The sequence below is a fragment of the Mobula birostris genome, chromosome 1, assembly GCF_030028105.1.
Source record: "Mobula birostris isolate sMobBir1 chromosome 1, sMobBir1.hap1, whole genome shotgun sequence".
Classification (NCBI taxonomy): domain Eukaryota; kingdom Metazoa; phylum Chordata; class Chondrichthyes; order Myliobatiformes; family Myliobatidae; genus Mobula; species Mobula birostris.
In genome coordinates, this window is record NC_092370.1 from 157,339,348 (window position 1) to 157,364,584 (window position 25,237).

Genomic DNA, 25,237 nt, shown 5'->3' on the forward strand with positions numbered 1-25,237 from the left:
TTAAGAACAATGACTAACCACGCGAAGGGTTGCAACTTTAACTGACTTAACCCCGGGTTACTTACAACGAAATGGCAATGCAATGGTGCTAACTTGCTGCCAAAGCCGTTAGCGTGTAATTAACCAGTTTGAACTAAACAGATTAATAACCATACGAAAATAGTACGGACTGGAATTTAGCTCAGACGTATTAACAGGTGCACTAAAAATAGCGGAGGAGGACTTAAAGTCCTTTAGCAGGGGCAAGTTGCGAGAAGCGGTGTCAGGCGGAAGATCGGTGGGATACTGAATCGACGCAGCACAGCACTGTATCATGTACCTGTGAGACCTTTAGAAAGCGGTACTTCGCTGGATTAACTAAAATCAGCATCAATTGACAACTGACTCCGGATGAGATTAAGTATACTTCACCTGATTTAAACGCGCCATTTGCACTATGAGGTAAATGAAGCAGATAGACGCGCCGGGCTTTTCCTGCTATTCAGCAGCGTGTCATTGCGTTGTCATTAATAGCCGCTCTGGGTTTAAACTTCGGCTCTGTAGACTTTTGCAATCCAACGCTCGGCATATGTGACATTCTTTCACGAGTTATTGTATAGCGACTAAAACTGAATAGAGATGAATGAAGTGGGGTGATAAGAGGCGAACTTTCGGGTTAGAGGGTACGCGGAGCTCAAATTGAGGGCTAGTTATATATTTGAAAGACAAGTTACCCGGCTTTGCTGCAAGTGTTTTTTCCACTGGAGCAGGTACAATCCGCTTTATTAGACAAGCACGTTCCAACTGACCCCCGGAAGATCTGTTCTGAACGTGTTCATCGTCACCGGTGTCGCTCCTTTATATCTGCTTAGTGACTCAAAGAAGGTAAAAGGATATCGGCTCTACGGTGATAAGTACTGGTAAGCCATCTAATTCCCCCCTCCCAATTACCCCGTTCCACCATCCTTTACCCCATCCCATCACCACCCACAAGCCATCCCGCCACCTGAACCTTTGACCTCATTCTGCCATAACCCCCACATCATCTCGCCTGCTGATACCATTGCCCTATCTTGCCAAAGCCTATCTCACCATCCTCTACACTCCAATTTGTCCCTCTTCTCCACAGCTCCTTGTACCCCAATCACCTGTCCCTCTGTGTCAGGGATGGCCAACCTACAGCGCATGCGGCAAGAGTGGCGCATTGGATGATTAGATGTGGCACATTGCACCCCAGTGATAATAATAAAAAAGTAAGCCCATTCATGTAAAAAGTATTAACCAAAAACTGATTTGTAGAAAAAAAATCTATAACAGGAATTCAAGTAGCTTAGAGCTAGAAATGGGTTTTACTGAGAATAAATTTAAAACTTGGCAATTATTTTTAGCGATTTTATTATTTGGTGCACATCTTTTGGCGAATGTTATCTTCTTTCACATTAATCTGTTTTCAATTTTTAAAAAAATGTTCAATGAGTCAAACTAGGAAAGAAGGACTTTTGTTCTGCAGTCGTTCCACAACTGTTCAATACATGTTTGATACTTGTTTGATCCTGAGGTGCCAGGCATCTGCACCAGCCGTGCATCGCTGGTTTTTGCCAGTCAGTTTACAACTGACACTCGTGCACTACGGAGTCGTGCTTTGTTCGCCCTTTGTGAACATTTGCAGTTTTGTACTTTTTCGAAAATTGAGCTTTGTTTTTACATTCAGTTACCCATCACAGTGCAAAAGAAAATGAGCAAAAGAAAAGCAGAAAGTGATAGTAAGCGTGAATTCAATGAACAGTGGGAAATGAGTTCTATTTATAGCGGGTCTGTCAGGAAAACCGTTGTGCATTGTTTGTGAAAACACTTTCTCACATAATAGAAGACAGGATCTTAATAGACACTATAAAACACAACATCAGACTGAAATAGAGGGAAAACTGAAGCTAGTGCTTGGGTCTGAGTTACAGAAAGAATATGTGATTAAGAAAAAGGAAGAAATCAAAAGAAGACAAAATATATTTGCTAAACCTATTTGTTAAGGTAAGTAGTGTTTATCTTGTTTTTATATTAAATCAGTAAATCGTGAAAATGCTAAATATGTCTATATTAACATTTTTACAAGAATTGAATGGGATTACAAGAGTTGTATGGCGCATTTGAACTCGGACGTGAAAAAGTTGAAGCATGGAATGTAAAAGGTTGGCCACCCCTGCCCTATCCCTATGTTCTATGTTCTACCATCACCCTCCCATTCCTCCTCCCCTCAGCCAGGTGAATATCCCTCCTCATTCATTCTACACTCTTGATGGGATTCGGCCTAACACAAGGCGTGTGTTGGAAACCTGCCTTGGCATTTTCTCCCAAAGCCAAATAATTAATTATTGCCATTTCAGGCAATCAGAGGAAGAGCAAAGATGGAGCATGGGCCTGTCCAATTCTGGCAGTAGAGAGGGGTTAGGTTAGGGAACTGTCCTGTCAGTCTATAGCAGGGTAGGCATTAGATTAGGTAAACATGAGATGCTGGAATTTCAAGCAACACACATCAAAGTTGCTGGTGAACGCAGCAGGCCAGGCAGCATCTCTAGGAAGAGGTACAGTCGACGTTTCAGGCCGAGACCCTTCGTCAGGACTCAGGTATCGGTTATAGGTTAGTTATTGGTTTATTATTGTCATTTGTGGGGATACAGTGGAAAACTTGTCTTACATTTGGTTCATACAGATCAGATTACTACACAAGGTGCTGAGGGAGGACAAAGTAAAACAATATCAGAATGCAGAATAAAGTGAAACAGCGACGAGAAAGTGTAATGTAGGTAAACAATAAAGTTCAAATTCATGAGAAGGTACTGCAGATTGTGAGGTCAAGAATCTAAATTATTGCATTACCATTTAGTAGTCGTATAACTCTGTGGCAGAAATTTTTCTTGAGCCTGGTGGTAATTGCCTTTAGGATTTTGTATCTTCTGCCCAATGGAAAAGGCGGAAAGAGGTGGTCGGGTGGGTAGGGTCTTTAATTATGTTGACTGCTTTTCTGAGGCAGAAAGAAGTAAAGGCAGAGTCCATAGAGGAGAAGATGTCTTCCATGATGTCCACAACACTGCAGTTTTTTGTGGTCACATGTAGAGCAGTTGCCTTATTATGCATCCAGAGAGAATGCTTTCTGTTGTACCTACACAGAGAATGTTTCTTTGCATTAATGCAGCATAAGCAAATTGTATATGGCACACAATGATTTGTGTGATGAGCTACCAAAGAGCAGATTGCTTGTAGGCAAATGTCTATGTAAAGTGTGGATTGTGAATATCTCCCCTTGCATCTTTGTATGTGCACTAGGGTTAAAAATTAACCTGGCACTGAACCATTTTCCTAGCCTTCAGCAACAACTATAATCTCTATTGGATTGTGCAGTATATATTCTGTTCTATTCATCATATTGATAGTCTGCAATAGAATTGGAACAAACCTATCAGGAAACCTATGTGTATGACAGCAATCGGAGAAAATGTTCTCCCCTGTGCTTTTGAGTAGGTGTTATGGTTTGTAATGTTTCTCTGATTGTTCCTGACTGAGTTTAACAATACATGAGTCAGCTGGGAGAACTTACTGTTTCAGACAAGTTCTCATCACAGAAGACAATTCTTCTGTTCATATTGCCCCTTTCATGGAGTATAAGAACATAAGAAGATGAGGAAAAAAGTAGGGATAGGCCATTTGGACCTTGCCTCTGCTCTACCATTTAATTATGACTCCAAAAATATTGTCCTCCACTGTCTCCAAGGAGGCTTTTTTTGTGTTTTCTCCTCTAAAGGTAGAAACAAAAACACAATTTCTTTCTTGGCTATTTATTTAATCCTCAAAGTATGTCTCCTCTCTCAGTGTATATGAAACCCACATTATCTTTTTGAACTTTTTCTGATTATATGTCTATAGTACCTTTTACAATGAAAAAGATAATATTTTGCCTCTTAGATGCCAAGATCAGGGATGTCTTGGACCAGGTCCACAGTATTCTAAGGGGGAGTGTGAGCAGCCAGAAGTCGTCGAAAAATATTGGTACCAACAGCATAGGTAGGAAAAGGGTGGAGGTCCTGAAGGGAGAATATAGCGAGTTAGGTAGAAAGCTGTAAGTCAGGTCCTCCAGGGTAGTAATCTCTGGATTGTTGCCTGTGCCACATACTAGTGAGGGTAAGAACAGGGTGATTTCAGATATCCAGATCATTAGGACCTGTTCCGGAAAAGGTATGACCTGTACAAAAGGACAGGTTACACCAGAACCAGGGGGGGACCAATGTATTTATGGGCAGGTTTTCTAGAGCTGTTGAGGAGGGTTTAGACTAAATTGTCAGGGGGATGGGAACCCCAGTGATGGGGCTGAGGATGGGGCAGTTGGTATACAAGTAGATGCAGTGTGTTGTGAGACTGTGAGGAAGGGCAGGCAGATGATAGGGCAAAATTGCAGTCTATGGGATGAGATACAGTGTAACATGGGGACAAAATTAAAAAGAATGATGAATACAGGACCGATGGTATTATATTTGAATGCACGCAATATACGGAATAAGATAGATGATCTTGTAGTCCTGGATTGGGTGTTGTGAAATGAACCAGATTTGAGAAGCTTTTGAAAACCAATAGAAGACAACAAAAAAAATGCCATGAGGAGAGAAAGATTAAATATGAAGGAAAACCAGCCAATAAAATCAAAAAGGGTACCAAAAGTTTTTTTTTCAGAGATATAGAGTAAAAGAGAGGTGAGACTGGATACTGGAACACTGGAAAATAATGCTGGAGAGGTAGTAATGGGTATGGGACAGGTAAATGTTGGGGGGTGGCGAGGGGAGGGTGTTCGTGGGTGGATTGGGGCTGATGTCAGTGAATGGGAAGGGGGACTGTATGGTATAGGGTAAATGATGGTGGTGGGGGGTATGATTGTGCTGTGATATTCAGGACATGGTGAAGTTAACAAAGGACCTGACAGAACATGGACATTTTGGTCTCTCCAGTAGCAGCAGGTAAGGGCCGGCCTTTAACAATGAAGCAGCCCTTGAACCTCCAGGTAAGGTTTGCGGTAAACTTGTGTTCCTATTGGAATTTTTTTTTTTACATTGTGTTTCAGCAATTGTTGTGTACAATTTGGCAGTACAGAGGTCCATTAACACATAGACTGCAGACCGTCTCATGATAACAATGGCCTTGGGAACAGTGTTCTGCTCTGACTTGCAAATCAGTCTCAAAGCATTAAACTTTGTGCACTGAATATCAATAGAAAACTTTCTGAAGCTCTGCTGGGTATTATGCTTTCTAGTCTGGGACAACCATAAGACATAGGAGCAGAATTAGACCAATAGGCTCATCCTAACAAGGACAAAGCAGTCCAAACATAAAGTGAATCAGATCTAGGAACAGTATTCTGCATGCAGCATGGGTTTGTATGAATGCTCGATCCTTTTCCATTGTACATGTCTTACCATCTGAGCTGAGGTATTGTATTTGGTATTACAGTACTTGTCATTCATTACCAACATTATTGGTAAAATCATTAACGGCCTGGGATACCGATTTATGTGATTCTGCTGACGTTTTCAGTGAAGAAAAAGCAACAGTACTCCTGCTTGAATGACTTTCAGATGCCTTCGCATTTCAGCTTAGACATAAATCCCCAGCTCCAGAAAGTGTGCCGCAGATTATTGAATGGGAGTGTCACATCTCGGTACAATCTAATACTTCAGCTCATAACCATATCAAAAAAACTGTGCTTTAGTTCCAGTCACAGAATCAAAACAAAATGTTTCTAAAGGAAAATAAATCAACATATTTCCATGGTTAAGAGGTCACCCAAACACTGGCAAAAATAGAAATGGTTCATGTCTATGAATATGTCCAGCACCTGTTCGGCCTTGATTTGGGTATTTGGTCAGTTGCCATTAGCTTGTCACTTAGGACATTATTTGTGGCCCCCCTTGGCAGAATGGCACAATCACTTATTTGCTCACTAGCGTTTTCATAAATGCTTCCTGCTGCAACATTTTGGATAAATGTCTCTACGTTTATTTTAGCAAAGCAGAACACTAGCCTCTCAGCTTCAGTGACCCAGGTTTGAAGAAGACCTTGGAGCTGTCAGTGTGCCATTTGAATGTTGCCCCTGGTACTGTGTGCCCCTAGGTGCACCAATTGCCCTCATGTCCAACAACCACACTGGCTCCTCCACATGACCTCACAGCAAAGGCAAGCGGCAGGAGAAGAATCGAGGTTGAAGTTGTGAGAAAATTGCAAGATCATGGAGAAATAAGCGGGCAAACGGGATTGTTCTGCTGAGAGATGGCATGGAAACTGATGGTTTGAGTAGCCTCCCTCTGTTTCATAGTAGGTAAGCCAACAAAGTATACTGGTCAGCAACAAAACTGAATACAGACAGCATTCTAGCCCAGGCCAAACTAGTGTCCAACATAACTGATTTCTAAATTCTAAACTGCCTGTGAGCACTGTGCCATAGCTGTGGTGAATGGTCCTTTGCTGTGAGTTTTACAACTTACTCCCCCTAAGTCTCTGTTTCTCTCAATCAGCTCCTTAGTGCTTCCCTTCCTATTTACACCACAAACAATATACATCACCTTAAATCAAATAGGTCCCATGCTTCAGCATGCCTTTGCACAAGTATGCCTCAGTGGATAGAACTCTCCTTGGGAACCAAAAAAACCATCACGTCTTGAGGCTGATTTATACTTGTGCGTACTAGCTTACACCATAGCCTACGCAAGTGGGCTACGCCGTTGTGAGCGTTTATACTTGTGCGTTGGTGTGTCTGTGTCGCTCTGCAATTCACCGCCAAAACGCGAGTTGGTGGGGTTTCTATGCCACTGTGTTGAGTTTCTTCGTGTTGAAACTCAACACGAAGGAACTCAAACTTCAGACAATGGTGACTGAAACTGAAGGAGGGTGAATTTTCTGTGCTTGTCCGGCCATTGACAGACATGGACAAGGAAATGCATTTCAAATATTTTCGGATGTCAGCAGGTAGATTTGACGATTTGGTTCATCGTCTCCAAGCATTTATTTCGCATCATTGTACGCACAGTATACTCAGAGACTGGCAATCACCATTCGAGTTTTAGCTTCAGGTGGAAGTCAACAGGCTGTAGCTGCTAGCTACAAACTGGCGTCAAGCACAGGGTCCTCCATAATTTCGGAGGTCTGTAAAGCTTTATGGAAAGCATTGCAGCCAGAGTTCCTTCCCTGCCCTTCAGTCGCCCAATGGCAAGCTACTGCAGCGTAGGAGAAAATGCGATGCTACCAAGCGGACCAATCACGGTTGTTTCGGTCTGCGTCACCGCGACGCGCATTAACATTTTGGGAGAGGTGCGCGTTAGGCTACAGCGTAGGGTTCTGCATAGAGTACAGCATAGGGTACGAGGCTACGGCATACATTTGAAGCACAGGTATAAGTCAGCCTTAAGACCAGTGGCCTTAACGCTGTCTGAGGTCCTGTATTTCAGATGAGGCTGCTGTTTTGAGCTAATTAACAACTGCCTTTCCTACATCACAACAGTAACTTCTCCTAGAGAATATTTTAAGATTTCCAGCATCTGCAGATTTCTCTTGTTTGTAATTGGATCACTGCACTGCGAAGTTTCTTCCAGGGGTGCCTACCCTGAAGAAGTTTAAATCTTCCTGTCAACCGGAGTTCAGTGAAATCCTGTCGCACTGCTCGCCCTCTGTGACTCCTGGTGCTCTCCGACTCTTTGACCACATGCTTACTCAGAACTGTGTGGCGCGTGGCCAAGTGGTTAGGGCATCGGGCTCATGATCTGAACGTCATGGGTTCAAGTCTTGGCTAAGGCAGTGTGCTGCGTCTTTGAGCAAGGCACTTAAACACATACCGCTCCAGTCCACCCAGCTGAATATAGGTACCGGCAAAAATACCGGGGATTAACCTCGCGATAGACTGGTGTCCTATCCGGTGGGAGGGGGGGTGGGGGAGGAGTCTTGTACTCTCAATCGCTTCACGCCACAGAAACCGGCATAAGCACCAGCCTGATGGGCAACAAAGGCTCGGGACAGACTTTGACTGTTTTACTCAGACCCGCTACCGCAGCCATGTATTCTTTCTGGGAACATGTCTTTACCACCAGGTTGTACAACATGGTTTCCAAATTCGTTTTTGAGCTTCTCGATTTGGATCCTCTGAGGACCCCAGGTACTCACATTCAATTGACTGCTTCTCCCACCGCGTTCGGGCCTTGTTTTCTGCCATGAAGAGGTACCTGGTGTCCCTATCACAGTCACTTCCACAACTCTGGGATTCTCTCTCTGGTGCCTGTAATGGACTTTATCCTCCGCGGGATCCATGCTTTCAGTCGCCGGTTCTTTGACTTTCTCACGTTCTGAAAGGATCGGAAGATCGCCCATCTACAGAACACCAAACCTGTTGTCTTCAATGCCAGCAGGCCTCAATATCTCCAGACCGCGATCCCTGCTGCTGACCTTAATGGCTCAAACAATCCAGAGCAGAATCATAGCCTGACTCCGTCGCCATCAATGACCTCGGACACCTTCAACTCCACCTCCAGCTCCGGCCTTGACCTCCAGGCCAGGTCTTCACACACTGCCTCTGGAACCCCCGACTCCCCTTCTCCCACCACCACGCTGCAATCCCGTCTCTCTCAGGTCCCAACTCCAGCTCCTGGCTCCTCGAAGACTCCACCTTCCTCTCACCGTACCATCCCTGAACACCCCAAACCTCCCTTCCCCTCAGACACAACCAATCCCCTTTCCCCTCCAATTCCAGCTCTCATCCATGCCAGGTCTTCAGCATTCCCTCTGACCTTCCCCTCTCTGAGACAGAACATTCTGAACTCAGCAAAGGCCTCACTTTTGTCCCCCTGAACCCACGCCTCAGTGAGTTCCACGCCCACCATGACGCTGAGCTTTTCTTCTGCTGCCTCCGTCTCAGAGTTTACTTCCTTAGCAAGGACTCCCCACCCCATACTGATAACCCCTTCTCCCGTCTTCAACCCACCTCCTCTTCCTGGATACCCAGCCCTGGTCTTCTGCCTGCTCTGGATCTTTTCATTGCCAACTGCCGACAGGACACTAACCGTAAAGACTTCAACACCCCTCTCTCCTACTCCAACCTTACTCCTTCTGAATGCTCAGCTCTCCATTCCCTCCGCACTAATCTTAACCTCACCATCAAACCCGCAGATAAGGTAGGTGCTGTAGTAGTCTGGTGTACCGACCTCTACCTTGCCGAGGCCCAGCACCAACTTTCAGGCACCTCCTCTTACCTACCCCTCGAACAGGATTCCACTAAGGAACATCAGGCCACTGTCTCCCACACCATCACTAACTTTATTGACTCTGGGGATCTTCCATCCACTGCCACCAATCTCATAGTTCCTGCACCCTGCACCTCCTGTTTCTACCTCCTGCCCAAGATCCACTAACCCACTTGTCCAGGTAGACCCATAGTTTCAGCTTGTTCCTGCCCCACTGAACTCATATCTGCATACCTCGACTCTGTTTTATTCCCCCTGTTTCAGCCCCTTCCTACCTACTTCCGTGACACCTCACACACTCTTGTTCTTTTCAAGGATTTCAGGTTCCCTGGCCCCCATCATCTTATTTTTACTTTGGATGTCCAGTCCCTATACACCCTCATCCTCCAACAGGAAGGCCTCAAAGCTCTCACTTTCTTTCTGGACACCAGACCTTACCAGTTCCCCTCCACTTCCTCTCTCCTTCATCTATTGGAACTTGTCATCACTCTCAGTAATTTCACCTTTGGCTCCTCCCATCTCCTTGAAACAAAAAGGGCCCCAGCTATGCCTGCCTGTTTGTCGGCTACAAGGAACAGCCTATGTTCCAAGCCTACACTGGTGACCATCCTGCACTTTTCCTATGCTACGTTGATGACTGCATTGGTGCTGCTTCCTATGTGACTCCCTTGTCCCATTCGTCCCTCCCCACTGATCTCCCTCCTGGCACTTATCCTTGCAAATGGAACAAGTGCTGCACCGGCCCCTACACCTCCTCCCTCCCTACCATAAACAGTCCTTCCAGGTGAGGCAACACTTCACCTGTGAGTCTGTTGGGGTCATATACTACGTTCGTGCACCCAGTATGGCCTCTTGTGTGTCGGAGAGACCGGACGTAGATTGGGAGACCGCTTCGCCGAGCACCTACACTTTGTCCACCAGAAAAAGCAGGATTTCCCACTGGCCACCCATTTGAATTCCACTTCCCATTCCTATTCAGGTATATCTATCCATGGCCGCCTTCAGTGTCAAGATGAGGCCACACTTAGATTGGAGGAACCACACCTTATATTCCGCTTGGGTAACCTCCAACCTGATGCCATGAATATTGATTGCTCAAACTTCCGGTAATGCCCCCCCATTCCCTCCTTTCCCATCCCCTCTTTTCTTTCTCACCTCATCTCCTCATCAACTTCCTCTGGCGCTTCTCTCCCATTCTGTCTCTTTCACCTATCAACTTCCCAGCTCTTTACTTCAACCCTCCCCCCCTTTCAGGTTTCCCCTGTCACCTGGTGTTTCTCTCTCTCCTCCCTTCGCCTTTGAAACCTATTCCTAACCTTTCTCTCTCCAGTCCTACCAAAGGGTTTCAGCCCGAAACGTCGACTGTACTCCTTTCCATAGATGCTGCCTGGGCTGCTGAGTTCCTCCAGCATTTTATGTGTGTTGCTGTCCAGTATCTCCAGTTTTTTTTCATTTGTGATGTTTTGAGACCTAGTGGTTTGGGACATCTTGAGGCTATGAAAGCTGTTAAGTATTTGAGTTATTTATTGATATTAGATTTATTTCCTCTCATCTACCTGTAATATTTTAAAGCCATTTTTAGAGTTGTGACTTTGACTTAGCTGGTCCTAACCATTTCACTATTTCCTTACTTCACAACTTTCATTTTTTTAATTATACATCTGTGAGTATATATTGCTTTAAAGGCAAATGCAAGTTGTTGGTTCCTGCCAGCATCAATACAATTAGCATTTGAAAGAGATTACATTTTTACATGGGGAAAAGTAACTATTACCTTGAGCATACTGATATATATCCAAATGGTGCATGCTAACAATGTGTATTGGACTATTTGCTGTTTCCATATATGAAGAATAATTGCCATAGGCCTTAATATTTTGAGATTTGAAGAGTAAAATTTGCTATTAATTGAAGTCCAACCCAAACTCTGCTCAGAGTATAAACAAAGAGAATGGGATACTAAAGGTGATCACTTTCAGATATCTTGCCTTTGTATAGTCAAGAGTGTTGAATCATTTTCCCAGCAGTTGAGCTAATGTAGCTTGCAAGCAAGACAGTTAAAACTGCCTCAAAGCAAAATTCTATATTCCAGTCATCCGGTTGCTAGTAAAGAATTTGGGATGAAGTAAGGAAGCATAATACCACTGATAATCAAGTTCAGGGAAATTTCAAGTAATTGCCAAAAGGTCAGAGCAGTGCTCTTAAACAGGTAATTAATCTCAGGCACTGAAAAAAAACATGTGAAATTTTAAAAGTACCTGGTCCACTGACCAACACACACAAAATGCTGGAGGAACTCAGCAGGCCAGGCAGCATCTATGCAAAAGAGTACAGTCGACGTTTCAGGCCGAAACCCTTCAGCAGGACTGGAGAAAAAAAGCTGAGGAGTAGATTTGAAAGGCGAGGGGAGGGGAGAGAGAAACACAAGGCGGTAGGTGAAACCTGGAGGGGGAGGAATGAAGCAAAGAGCTGGGAAGTTGATTGGTGAAAGAGACAGAAGGCTATAGAAGTTAAAAAACGGGGGAGAGGAGCACCAGGGAGAGGCATGGGTGGGCAAGGCAGTAACATGAGAGAGGGAGAAGGGAATAGGAAATGGTGAAGGGGGGTGGGGGGAGGCATTACTAGAAGTTTGGGAAATTGATGTTAATGCCATCAGGTTGGAGGCTACCCAAACAAAATAAAAGGGGTTGTTCCTCCAACCTAAGTGTGGCCTTATCACAACAGCGGAGGAGGGCATGGATGGACATATCGGAATGGGAATGGGAAGTGGAATTAAATTGGGTGACCACTGGGAGATCCCACTTGTCCTGGCAGATGGAACGCAGATGCTCGGCAAAGCAGTTTCCCAATCTACGTTGGGTCTCACCGATATACAGAAGGCCACACCAGGAGCACCAGACACAGTATGTGACCCCAACAGACTCACAGGCGAAGTGTCACCTCACCTGGAAGGACTGTTTGTAGTCCTGAATGGTAGTGAGGGAAGTGTAGGCGCAGGTGTAGCACTTGTTCCGTTTGCAAGGATAAGTGCCAGAAGGGAGATCGGTGGGGAGGGAGGAATGGACAAGGGAGTCGTGTAGGGAATGAGCCCTGCGGAAAGCAGAAAGTGGGGTGGTGGGGGGAGAGAAAGATGCGTTTGGTGGTGGGATCCAGTTGGAGGTGGCAGATGTTTTGGAGAATTATGTGCTGGACACGGAGGCTGGTGGGGTGGTAGGTGAGGACAAGAGGAACCCTATCTCTGGTAGGGTGGTGGGAGGATGGGGTAAGAGCAGACATGCATGAAATGGAAGAGATGCGATTGAGGACAGCGTTGATGGTGGAGGAAGGGAAGTCCCCCGACCTCAGTGTGTGACAATGAGCTAAATTTGGAGAGGTTCATTCAGTTTGCAAGTCCGGTCAAATCGTTATGACTATCTTTGAGTATGTACAGTTTGGAAATCTCAATTGATTGTAACTACTGAGCAGTAGAGACCTGATGAATGTTTCATGCAGAGGAAGTCAGTCCCAGCAGGATATACCAGATAGATACTTTATAAATTATGTTGTGGAAAGTTTACCTAATGGTATCTTAAAAGGAAGAAGGTAAGTGGAACATTACAGACAATCAAGCTAGCATTAGTTCACAAGAATGCAGTATTTCGGAAGTGGTTACAGAGCACTTTTCGGAAATTATGCTATGGTTGGACAGAGTTAATATAACTCAGAAAATGAAATATTCCATCCTGTCAAAACCCGTCAGACTCTTGTCTTTTAATGAGGTACAAGAGGTAATAACCACGGTACATGACAAAGTCAGTGGTTGATGTGTAATTAGATTGTTTAAAATCATCAGATAAGGCACCACTTGAAAAATTGTTGCACAGTATAAGGTCTCATAAAGTCAGAAGAAATACATTATTTGGAAATGAATAGATGATTGCTTAATGAAAGAAAACAGAGGAGGGGTGAAATGATAATTTTCAAGTTGGCAGTCTACTACTGGATCAGAAGGTCTCAGTTATTTATGATTCATATTAATGAGTTAGATGAAGAGACCAAGTATAAGGCACTCACATTTGCTGCTAATGCCTACTAAATGGGAAAGGATATGGACTGATAATATGAGCCAGCAAGTCATTGGCAGATGTGGACATAAAGGGCAGAAATGTGAAGTAACTTCCTTTTATTAAAGGAATGAAGTTTATATTACTGTAGAAAAATTAGTAAATGGTGGGGAACATGTGCAACTTTGACCACTGGAGATTGAAAGCTGTAACGTAGTGATAGAAAAGAAAATTTGTATGATGGCAAAGAGACTAGAGTACAAATATATTTTACTTTGATTGTACGGAGCTTTGTTGAAGTCATACATGGAACACAGCTATGAGTTGGCTTACCAGATGGAGAAGTAGAGAGTCACTGATTTGCCTAATTTGCTACCCTGATGGCTGGGTTGGGGGATATAATGCTATGCTATGTTAAATGAATAGACTGTATTTACACTCACTGGAAGTTAACTAGAAGATTCTGGCAGTGCTTAAAGGGGTAGGTAACGATGGAGTGGATATTCTGGCTGGAGATTCCAGCATTGAGAACTGGGAGGCAGAGTGTCAAAGCAAGTAGAGACCGTGCCTCACAGAGCCAGTGAACTGGGTTTGATTCTGAACTCTGGTGTTCTCTGGGTAAAGTTTGCATATTGTCCCTGGGTCTATGTGGGTTTCCTGCAGATGTTCCAGTTTCATCCTGCTTTCCAAAGAAGGGCTGGTTGGTGGGTTAATCTACCTGGTTAGTGGGTTAATCTGCTTCTGCAAATTGCTCCTAATGCCTGATTAGGTAGAGGAGTGGGGGGGGGGGGAGGGGTTGATTGTGATTTGGGAAGAAAAGAAGGTTGGAAATGCTCTGGGAGCTAGCATAGGTTAGAATAGTTGAATTGGTTCCTATATCATCAAGAAATAACAGAAATCTTCTTCATTCACAGATATGTGAATCATTGGACCAGACGATGACAGCTACTCTGTCATATGTGTCTCCATAAATGAGATGTCAGTTTTGCTCATATGGGAAATAAGTGATGAGATGGGAGAGTGGATCTGACACAGACAGTTGCTCTTGGGTTTACCAAATGACTGTGTAGTATTCCACAGATGCTGAGCTGACCTGCTGAGTTCCTCCAGCATTTTGTGTGTGTGTTGCTTTGGATTTGCATCATCTGCAGAATCTTGTGTGTTTATGATTGGCCTATGGTAGTTCATCTTCCCCATGTAAGGAACCCCTATTTGGGAATAAAGGGTGGCGCTTTGAGAACCAGAAGTTGGAAACAGGGACATAGGGTCCAGAGCACAATTAGAGGAAGAATCTACTATTGTCACCAAGAAATAATAGCTCAATATATTTAATGACTTTAACGGTTCAATTAGGAAATAATGCAATGTGAGATGGACAATAAAGCTAGTTATTCTCTTGTTACTACCTCTCTTGGAAAGTGTAGGTGCTGTTTGAATGACCTACATAAAGTGATGTGCATGGTACAAGCTGGGGGTTCTCCCTCTTAAACTTATTGCTCACAGAGCCTTGCTCTATTTGTGGACATTCATAGGAAATCCTCATCACGTTTTGGTTATTGGGCAGAGCAGAAGTGTTCCTGAATGCTTTAGAGATTTGTTCTGCCTAAATGTCATTGCTGAACCTTCCATCCATCCTATCTGGTTCCCATCTGCCCATCTTGGATGCTCCCATCCTCTTCTTAGCAGTTCTCATCTTGCTCTTGGAGCCTCAGATTCTACCCTTTGACTCCCTGGCACCCGAACTTCATTCTCTCCCACCATCGCCTCATCCTTCCTCTCTGGTGTACCCCAATCCCTCTTTTCTCCCAGACTTTCTCATTCCTCTGATGGTTGATCCTTTCAGAACATTTGACTTGTCACTAGGTCTCTCTTCTTTGGACATTCTCATCCTCATTCTCCTGCCTTTGATGATCTAGAGTCTGGAACTGAATCCATCTAAACGTTCTGCTTTTACTTCCGGTGGACATTCTGGTTATAGTTCTGTACTTGTTGATTCCCCACTTTCTCCCATGGCTTGTTTTGATAAGGAACCGCTGATCTTCGGTCCCTAGACCTTGCTCTTTGTAGTCTCCTTTTCTTTTTCCTGTTGCCTGTTCGGTTATTGTGTCTCTTGAATTCCTCTTTCTTTTTAATATAAAGAATTCTGTTGTTGATTGTACATAGATCACTAAAAATGCCTGACTAGTAATTCTAAAGAAACAGAGTATAATGTATTAAAAATAGCATGCTGTTTCAATATAGGAGACTTTGTCACATTTCTGTCAATTTTGTTTTAATATCCTTACACAAATTCCAATGAAAAAAATATTAGAATATTGCTATATTGATAAATATTATTTCTTTATTATAAATAAAATGTTATTTATTTATTTTTCATTTAGTTAGTTACTAAAAGTAGGCATTTCCAGCCTTTTGAGCCACACCACCCTAACAACCCCACAATGCCAATTATCCCTAACCAAATCAAGCCAATTTACAATGACCAAAGTAACCTACCTGGTACGTCATTAGGCTGTGGGAGGAAATTGGAGCACGCAGGTAAACCCACGCATTCCATGGGGTGGGCGTACAGACTCCTTACAGAATGGCACCAGAATTGAACTGCAAGCTTGTTAATGCCCCAAGCTGTAATAACGTTGCTAACTGCTACACTACAATGGCACTCCATGATAAGGTCTATTCATGTTCTACTAGAAGGCTGTAATGGACAGACTAGCGTAACTATTGAAAAGCAAATGTCTTTGCCGTTCACGAGTAGAACAGCACCAGGGAGACAATTTAAAATTTGGTTTGAATACGGGTAGATTGGGGTATCTGGTGCTTTCTCACTCACAGATGTATGAAGAAGCTTGGTTGTTAGCACTGTGCATGCCTTCCACCGAGATCCAAACTCATTCTTAGCTGAGACAGACATGAGATCACATACCAAGGTAGATAAAACAATAGTTCTCTTGGACTGATTTTGGCAGCCAGAGAGAAGTAGCTAGGCATTTATTTGTATTGCCACTTTTGGACCTCTCCAAGAGTTCACATGACTGTTCACGTGGGTGTGGATGGATCTGGGCACTAACAATGAGCAGGAAAATGAAGTAGGCTTTGTAGACCAGTTACTATTTTCCTACCAATGTCTTTTTTCCTGTGTAAGCACTTTGTTACAGGTGAGAGTTCTTAAAATCTTTCTTTTTCAATCAGGCAGGCTCAGATAGGTGGAACTTCAAGTGCTCCAGATGAGGAAAAGACATCTGGCCAGGATCTCCCTGGTGATCAGAATGGAACAGCCAAAAATCAGGGAAGTGTCAGGGGAATTTTGGGGAAGATGGCAAGAAACCAGCATCAAGTGAATTCTGTTAGCAAATGTCTCACAATTGACAGCCTACTTCTGAAACCCCTTCGAAGGGAAAGGCAGTTCAAATTCTGCGGACATACTGTAAACATCATTCAACAATTCGGCTGCGATTTGGGGTTCTCTGCTTCTATCTGGGAAGCCGTAAGTCAGCCCACGGGTTGGACAAGAGAAAAGTGCTATTGTCATGCTTAAGATATTAATGAAAAGCTTTGCATAGTTTCTGAAAAAGGTATCTATGTTCCATTATTGTAAAGGATTCAGTTGTCTCATGAAGGATAGAGCCTGGAGCCTTCTTCTCGGTTTATACATGGGACAAGAATGAGCTAATATCCTGCCTTGTAATATTGCTTATGCTCAAATGACTGTAGAGAAGGGTTTACACATTTCCTTCCTCGGTATGACCATCTCCCAACAACTCAAGTTAAACAGGTAGTCTATTCAACACCTAGGATATGATTCACTATTTTGTGAGACTGTGGCTCTTCAGTAACTTAACCCATACCTCCATTCCTTTAACATCATAAACTAAATAAACACATCACATCTTCCATGAAAATCATCAGCTAATGCAATGAGTGTTCCCTTCTTGATGAAAATTTCAGACATCATTACTCTTTATGGAAAAAGAAATTTTTCTGAAATAAGTCTTAATTGAATTGACCCAAGGATTATACTCTCTGCTGTGTGCTATTTCTGGGTCCATCTTTGGTTGAACAATTCACCTCATTGTTTTCCCTTTTCATTAGCCAGAATGCATTCAGAAGGGTACCAGCCCTAATTGAACCAAGTGCACTCTAAGAATAGAACCCATGATCTTCTTTTCATGTCTGTGTAAATAGATCATCTCTTTAAGCATTATCAGTTCATCATCACCATCCTAAAAATGCTCACCAATCCTCTAAACTACTCCCTGATAATCCAATCCCAGTTACTCCCCTATGGTCTCTGAGCATGCAATCGCCTCCCAGCTCCAATCTGTCAACCCCTCACTTGACACTTAAATTGCCTTAACTAAAGTTGGCATCTTTGACCCTGTCTATGGGGTATTATGATTCCTTATTCTTACGGACCTCACATGTCTCCTGCAACATCCTTGGAGCATCTGGGTGGTGTTTGTCTTGTTCCATATATTACATCTCATGATCTATTCTTGTGCTCCAGGGCATATATGTAAATGCAATTAATGAATGAAATGAGCTAAATTCCTCACCGGCTGTGTGGTCTGACTTCCAGCATTCATACCACTGAGGGGATCCAACGCATCGGTACAGGCTAGAATTTTCTCTTCATATGCACACTGTTAACCTCTAGCACCATGAACTCTGTTAAATGCACTTTGATGTACCTCAAACTAAGTTCCTCCTTCTTTCCTACCCTCACTTTCAGTTCTTTCCTTGTGATCCTTCAGTCCTTCACGAATCCTTCTTTATTAAAATTCTGTTGCCTGTCTCAATTTGCTGTCAGTGACAACATGTTCAGTTGAACTCCGAATGAGCCCCGCAAGATTACAATTGCTTCCCTTTTCCTAGCATCTGTTGCTGTTGAGATTCCTAGGGTCTAGCACCTGTGATGTCATCAGCCAGTAACAGTAAAAAATTCACATGACTCAGGGGGAATAATAAACTTTCTTACAGGAAGTAATTTAAAATTGATCTATAGTTTGAAATATCCATGTAACCAAGTTACTTGAACAAATTCCAAGGGTGAATTAGTTTGCTAAAAATAACTAGGGCATACTCCGTTATTAAAATCTTAGCTAGAGCATGCATTTAAGATTAGGAATTTCAGAATTTTTTTTGTGGTTCTCTATGTAGTTAAATCATCAAAATTCACAAAATTCAAGTGATTACAGTTTGATTGAAGTGGTGGAGGTTGCAAACAATTCCATCTAGATCCATTAGAGCAATTTAAAGAGTTTTCTGATAAGCTGCAATGTAATAGTGGTTTTGCTGTCATTAATTGCTGTGAAATCTGGCCCCATATAACCCATCATCATTGGCTGCGGTCGTCCATAACAGCCCACTACACCCTTAAGGTTAAATTGTTAGTCCATGTGTTTAAGTACCATGACCGCAGCAACCCTTCTCCACTCCTAGTCCTGATGTGACGCTGCTCTCTTGTGCATCACTCCTTCCCTCCTTCCCTTTTCACTTCACCACTGCCGAAAGTGCCTTCAGTTGAAGTGGGCCTGTGTTGTTGTAAATCCGCTGGGAAATGCTGTGAGATCAGTTCCCAACACAAGTGTTCTTCCTCTCTGAAGGGGATGGCTCCAGTAATGCCCTCTTCCTTGGCCATACTATTTGTTGATTGTTCAGCTTTTGCACCACTTTTCATAAATACTTTGCTCCAACCACATTTGGCCTGTTCTCTAGGCTCTGGTTCTTTGCCAGTACTTTGAGCAGGAAAAGATCGACTTTTCTGGGAAGAAGGTGATTGAACTCGGGTCTGGAACTGGAATCGTGGGGATTCTCGCTGCCCTGCTTGGTGAGCTATATGGTGATAATGAATCTCTATGGTTAATTTGAAAAATAACCTGGTCAGCGGCCATTGTGTGTATTCACAATATATTTGCATGTTTTGGACAGTATTTATTCTGCTAAACGTTGTCCATTGACCAGTCCAATATTTGTGCTGTGAGCGTTTCATCTACACTCAATACTGAGGGGAAATATTTGAAATATAGCATAAATACATTCTAAATATAGACTGAATTTCATCCCACTGTCAAGTTCAGTGTTATTTTCAGTAACATTATGTCACTCCAAAACTGTACGAAAATGTAACCTCCTTGTTAGAATCTTATCGTAGGTGATACAATTATGCAGCAATTGTGCTGTTACACAGATCAGTAGACATCTGTTCAATCCTGAGCTCTTATGCTGTTTGTCTGGAGTTTGTATGCTGTCTCTGTACCATGACACAAGTTTCTGCAGGTCAACTTGTATGTGTAACAATTGATTAGGACGGCATGCGATAGGTTAGTATTTTTAAAAAGGTGGTTTAGTTACAGGAGGGAAGAAGTCTTACTACAGTTGTGCACAGCCTTGTTTTCAGCTTTGGTCTTCTTAGAAATAGAAAGGATGTACTTGCCATAGAGAGAGGGCAGAGGATGTTCATGAGATTGTTCCCACGGATGGCACGATTGCTGTATGAGGGGAGACTGAGCAGACCAGTAATGTATTCTCAGAGAATAAGAGAAGACCTCATTGAAATTTATAAACTTCTGACAGGCTTGGCAGGCTTGATGCAAGGAGAGGAAGACCGAAAATGTTGGAAACTCTCACAGCTCAGGTGGCATCTATGAAAAGGGAAACAAAGTTAGTTTGGCAAAGAGGGAAAAAGTTGAGTTTAAGTTGTAGAGAACATTGGAGACTCCAAAACACGCTGCCTCATCTGCCGTGTATTGAGAAGCATTTTCTGTTTCTGTTTCAGATTTTGAGCATCTGCTATTGTTTGATTTCCACTTAGATGTGGGAATATGTTCCCCTCAGCTGAGGTGTTTGGGATCGGGGCAATATTTCAGAACAAGGAGTTTGATGAGGTAAAGGACTGAGATGAGGAAAGATGTCTTTACTCTGAGAATGATTCTCTATCACAGAAAGCCATCGAGGCTCAGTTTTTGAGTTCTTTTAAAACAGCTATTGATCGATGTATGGACATCGGGAAAATCAATGCATATGGATATAGTGCTAGTAAATGGCTCAGGTTAAAGGTCAGTCATAATCTGAGAGAATGATGAAGTAAGGCTGAGGTGCCAGGTAGCCTGCTCCTGATTCTAGTATTTCTTATGTTCTTATGAATCCTTCAGGTCAACAATGACTTCTAAGGGTGCACAAATTGTGAGAGTCATCTGTGTACTGAAGCTCAGCTTTTGAGGTTTGGGTGATGTTTCTTGTGGAGTGTAGTAACCACAGGTTGAATAGTTTCTCATTAGTTCTTAAGATTAGCTCCACTTCCCAAGGAACTTGTTGGGGGTGAAGTGAAAAGACTGAGTCATGATATAGCCTTTTTTGACACAGGTCTTCATTGCAAACACACACACACACACACACACACACACACACACACACACACCGGCCAATTGAGCAACAGGTGATCTTTTAACAAGAATACCAACTGATTTGGTTGAACATATCGGCAGAACTCTGACAGGGCTCATGTAACTTTGAAAGGTTTAATTGCTTTAATGGAGTAAACAGATATCAGTTACACCAGCATTAATTCTATGTTGCAACCTATTTAAAAAAATGTGTGACAAGGACAGCTGGGGATATAACATCAGCACTTAAATAAATTGTTTTCCATATTCTGAGAATCCAACACCAAGCTCATGGAATTCAATTACTTGAATCAGAATAGACTGGTATTAAATTCTTAAATCCAATTATAGTGTGAATATTTGAAATATTATCACTATGTTCAGGATCAGAGGGATGCTGAACCCTAGAGAATACATTTGCCCAAGTAGCTTTAAGAAAAGGTCAGAGAGCAATTCCATCTCAGTTTATTTTGCCTTGAAGCCTTTTACCAGGGTGTCCCCGAGTTACGAATGTCCGAATTACGAACAACTCGTACTTACGAACAGCCTGCCATAAAGCCTATTGTACTAAAAATTTGTCGGCTCGAGGAAGGAGAACACCGTCTGCCATTTTAAGTCAGATCTCGTTGCCATTAACACTGTGTTGAGCGTGTAACTTTGTATTTGGCTTAAATTTTTCTTAGCAAGTTTCACCCTGACCCCCCTTTTCCAGTCAGCACTGCCCCCACCTGTCCCATTTAACCTGTCTCAGTGGACTTTAGGACCCAGGGGAGCTCAGGACCCGCCGCCCGCAGCTGCTGCTGAATCTCCAGTGTTTCTGTTCCGTTGACGGAAAATGATCACGATTGAAAATAAAGTGGTAATAATAATGCAATTGGAAAGAGGTGAAACACCATCGGTCATTGGAAAAGTGTTAGGCTACAGTCGGTCAACAATCGGAACAATTTTAAAGGATAAAGTGAGAATAATGGAGTATGTGAAAGGCCCTGCCCCGATAAAAGCTACAATTATTACTAAGCAACGCAGTGGTTTAATTATTGAAATACATACTTTTCTTAAATGTTTTATATGCATAAAAAGGTAAAATATATACTATATACTAAGACAAAGGTTTGACTAACTGATGCTAAATAATACTGGATGTACCTGTTCCGACTTAAGTACAAATCCGACTTAAAGACGGACTTAGGAACGGAACTCGTTCGTAACCTGGGGACTTCCTGTAATTTCCATCTGAGCAAGTTTATTAGATGCACCCAGTGCTAGTTCTTCCTCAGATTCAAGGGACTTGGTGGCATTATCACCTGCTGAAATTAAACCCCCAAGTGATAAACTAAAACGGTAACTGGATGCTGCCAAGAGAAGATAGTTTGCATAAGATTTATTATGTATGCTTACGGTAGCAGGAAAAAGACTCTATAATCGTTTTAGCTTGATCCTCAGATCCTGTAATCAAGATTTATCTGGTTACAGAGTGATGGAGAGAAAGCAGGTCCTTCAGCCCATTGTGGTAATGCTCACCATCAACCACCCATTTACATCAATCATATATTAATCCCATATTTTATTCTCCCCATATTCTCGACAGCCCCACCATTTCTCAGATTATACCGCCAATTAATCCACTAACCCACACATCTTTGGGATGTGGGAGGAAACTAGAGCAACTAGAAGGAACCCATATGATCACAGGGTGAACGTTTCAACTCATTTCAGGCAGCATCCAAGGCAGGATTGAACTCTAGTCCCTGATGCCGCGAGGCAGCAGTTCCACTAGTTGTGCTACTGTGCTGCCCCAGAGTTAAAGATCATGCAGGTATACTGTTGCGCCTTTTGCATCCATAAGATACAGGAGCAGAACTAGGCCATTTGACCCAACAAGTCTGCTCTACCATTTCATCATGGCTGATCCAATTTTTTTTCAGCCACAAACTCCAGCTTTCTCTCCATATCCCTTCATGCCCTGACTAATCAAGAATCTATCAATGTCTGCCCAATGATTTGACCTCCACAGCCATCTGTGACATTGAATGCCATAGATTCACCACTCTCTGGCTAAAGAAATTCCTCCTCATCTGTGTTCTAAAAGTACACCCTCTGTTATGGGGCTGTGTCCTCTGGTCTTAGACTCTCCCAGCATAGGAAACATCCTCACCATATCCACTCTGTCAAGGCTTTTCAACGTTCGATGAGTTTCAAAGAGGTCATCCATCATTCTTCTGAATTCCAGTGAGTAGAGGCCCAGACCATGAAACAATCAAACATTGGGGTGGTTAACAGGTTTGCTATCACTCTTGCTCTTTTCCATAGTTCCACTTGCAGTGTATTGAATCAGTAGGCTAAGTATTGTAAACTGAATGCTCAATGCATGCAAAATGGATCTTAATTTGAATAAATCTTCCATACTTCCGTGGCAAATACAAGAATACAGCGAATGTCTGTGCAAAGGGTTGGCTGACATCAGCAGACGTCATCCATTCGGCTGAACAAAGAATGGATCATGATCTGGGCTCTAGCTAGGTGATAACGATAAATAGTTTTAGCTTGTTTTATGAAGGGTTGTCCCTTTCTAGCTCTGCTAAATTGATGCTCAGCCTGACAAGGGTGCATAATATCATATTATTTATTTGTCAGGTGGGGAAGTTACAATGACAGACAAAGAGGACGTCTTGAACCAAATAGAATGTAATATCTCCATCAATATCCCCTCAGACTGCAGACATCGAGCGAAAGTCTGTGCTCTAAACTGGGGCAAGGATCACGTCAACTTTCCAACTAACTATGACTTTATCTTGGGCTCAGATATAGTATATACCTCCCTGACTTACCCTTTGCTATTAAAGACTCTGCTACACTTCTCCAAAGGGACAGCTATCATCTACCTCTCAACAAAGTTACGGAAAGGAAATTACTCCACCTATTTCCATGAGGAGCTTTTGCCTCAGTACTACAACTGCCAACTTGTTCACAGAGTTGAGGACAAAGAAATCAGCGTGTACAAGTTAAGCACATTGAATTCAACTGTCAATGATGATGTACCTGCGTAGGCTCAAGGAACCAGTCAGAAGATTTTTGAGCCGTTATAACCTTAATAAACATTCAGTTAATCTGTAGGGTGATTGGTCTTTATTTATTGGGAACTTTTTTTGTGTGTGAAAACAGTTCTTATTAATCTTAAAATTGTATTTGAACAAAAAATGATGATTTTGTCATATGTTTCATAAATACTCCTTGACCCACAAAAGCTAAGAGCGACAAACTGCAAATCTAATTATTCTCAGAACAAAAAGCTTGTATAAAGTTAGAGTACTGTTGAAACTTTATTGATACAGCATGTCAGCAGTGCAATATATTACATACAAGATATCGTCAACCAATGGACCGAACTATTAACAATCCCACAAACCTGTCAACAAACTAGCTAACTAATGATTTTAAACCCAGATAAACCAAGCATTAACAACTGAGAAAGACAAACTTGGGAATGGAGTTCTGCTTGGACAGATCTGAGGCTGTTATATTATTTTTTTCCATATCCAACCCTTTCAGGTGATATTTATGGAATATCCAACCTAGACCTTGATATCTGGTCTGGTTGGATGTCCATACCTGATCGGAGCACCAAGGCAGACTTGAAGCCGGCTCCCAAGAAAAAAGCACCAACACCCAGGCAACTTTCCACTTCCTTGCTGAGCTACATGCCTGCTACTGACATGCATAGCCAGCTCGCCCGAAAACCACCCCAACCTCTCCCAACCCCAAGACAAGTCCCTTGTCCGTCTCTGGGCGAGTATTCAGTGTTGTCCATCTGTTCAGTCAAAATGACCTGGATAAAGAGCTGGTGTCAGTACACATGATCAGTCCTTTCAGGTTCAAGACACCTAGCTGAGAATGTGTTTAGTTAATTACTTTAGAAACGTGATCGCTCTAGGAAAGACAGTAAGTTTTAATGATGAACCATACAGTACATTATGTTCTGTAGGTTACATTTATGACCTCTTATTATAATCCTGTCAGCTGTATTTCCTGTGACCCCCTATTACCCTTCACCCAGATACAGTTTTGTCAGTGTGAGTGCTGTGGTAACTCTCACTTCTGTTAACAAGTCACGAAATCAGCCCCAATCCAGAAGTTTGGCACGCAACATCTGGGCTGATGTCCCCAGTACAACATTGAAGGAGCACAGCACTGTCGCAGGAGACAGTGTTGGGATCCAAGCTGTATTCTTAGGTGAATTCAGTGCTTTGCAGAAGTGGGTGTGCCTCCGTTTATCCATTGGTAACCACATTGTATATTCAGTGGCTCGCAGCTATCTATGGGAAGCTGGCTGCCCGATTTCCAATAGGGCTATGTTTTGAAAGTTCTTTAGTGGTTAATGTACTTTGGGATGTGGAGAAAGACGCTACATTAATGCAACTTCTTTCAGTTCCAAACCAGCCTATTTCTGCCATTGGTGTGTCATTGTAATATTGAAGAGTTTGGACTAAACCACATTGAATCCAGTGAATCCTGTCTGTGAAATTTGATTTTACTTTGATTGTTATACTAACATGTGTATCATGTTTAC

The 25,237-nt window shown here is 42.8% G+C and overlaps 1 protein-coding gene across 1 annotated transcript; it reads left to right on the forward strand.

Moving 5' to 3' along the window:
* Nucleotides 1–251: 251 nt before the first annotated feature.
* LOC140207490 (EEF1A lysine methyltransferase 3-like) lies at nucleotides 252–25,237 on the forward strand. Its single transcript, XM_072276047.1, has 4 exons — nucleotides 252–441; nucleotides 16,478–16,772; nucleotides 19,004–19,115; nucleotides 23,305–25,237. Exons 1-4 carry the CDS (start codon nucleotides 437–439, stop codon nucleotides 23,715–23,717), a joined length of 825 nt encoding a protein of 274 aa, XP_072132148.1. The 5' UTR covers nucleotides 252–436; the 3' UTR covers nucleotides 23,718–25,237.

Bases quoted from the DNA above. Each gene is read 5' to 3' on its own strand.
- LOC140207490 (XM_072276047.1), top strand. The intron at 16,773-19,003 runs GTAAGTCAGCCC...CCTGTTCTCTAG, and splicing joins CTGCTTCTATCTGGGAAGCC to GCTCTGGTTCTTTGCCAGTA. The intron at 19,116-23,304 runs GTGAGCTATATG...TTTATTTGTCAG, and splicing joins GATTCTCGCTGCCCTGCTTG to GTGGGGAAGTTACAATGACA.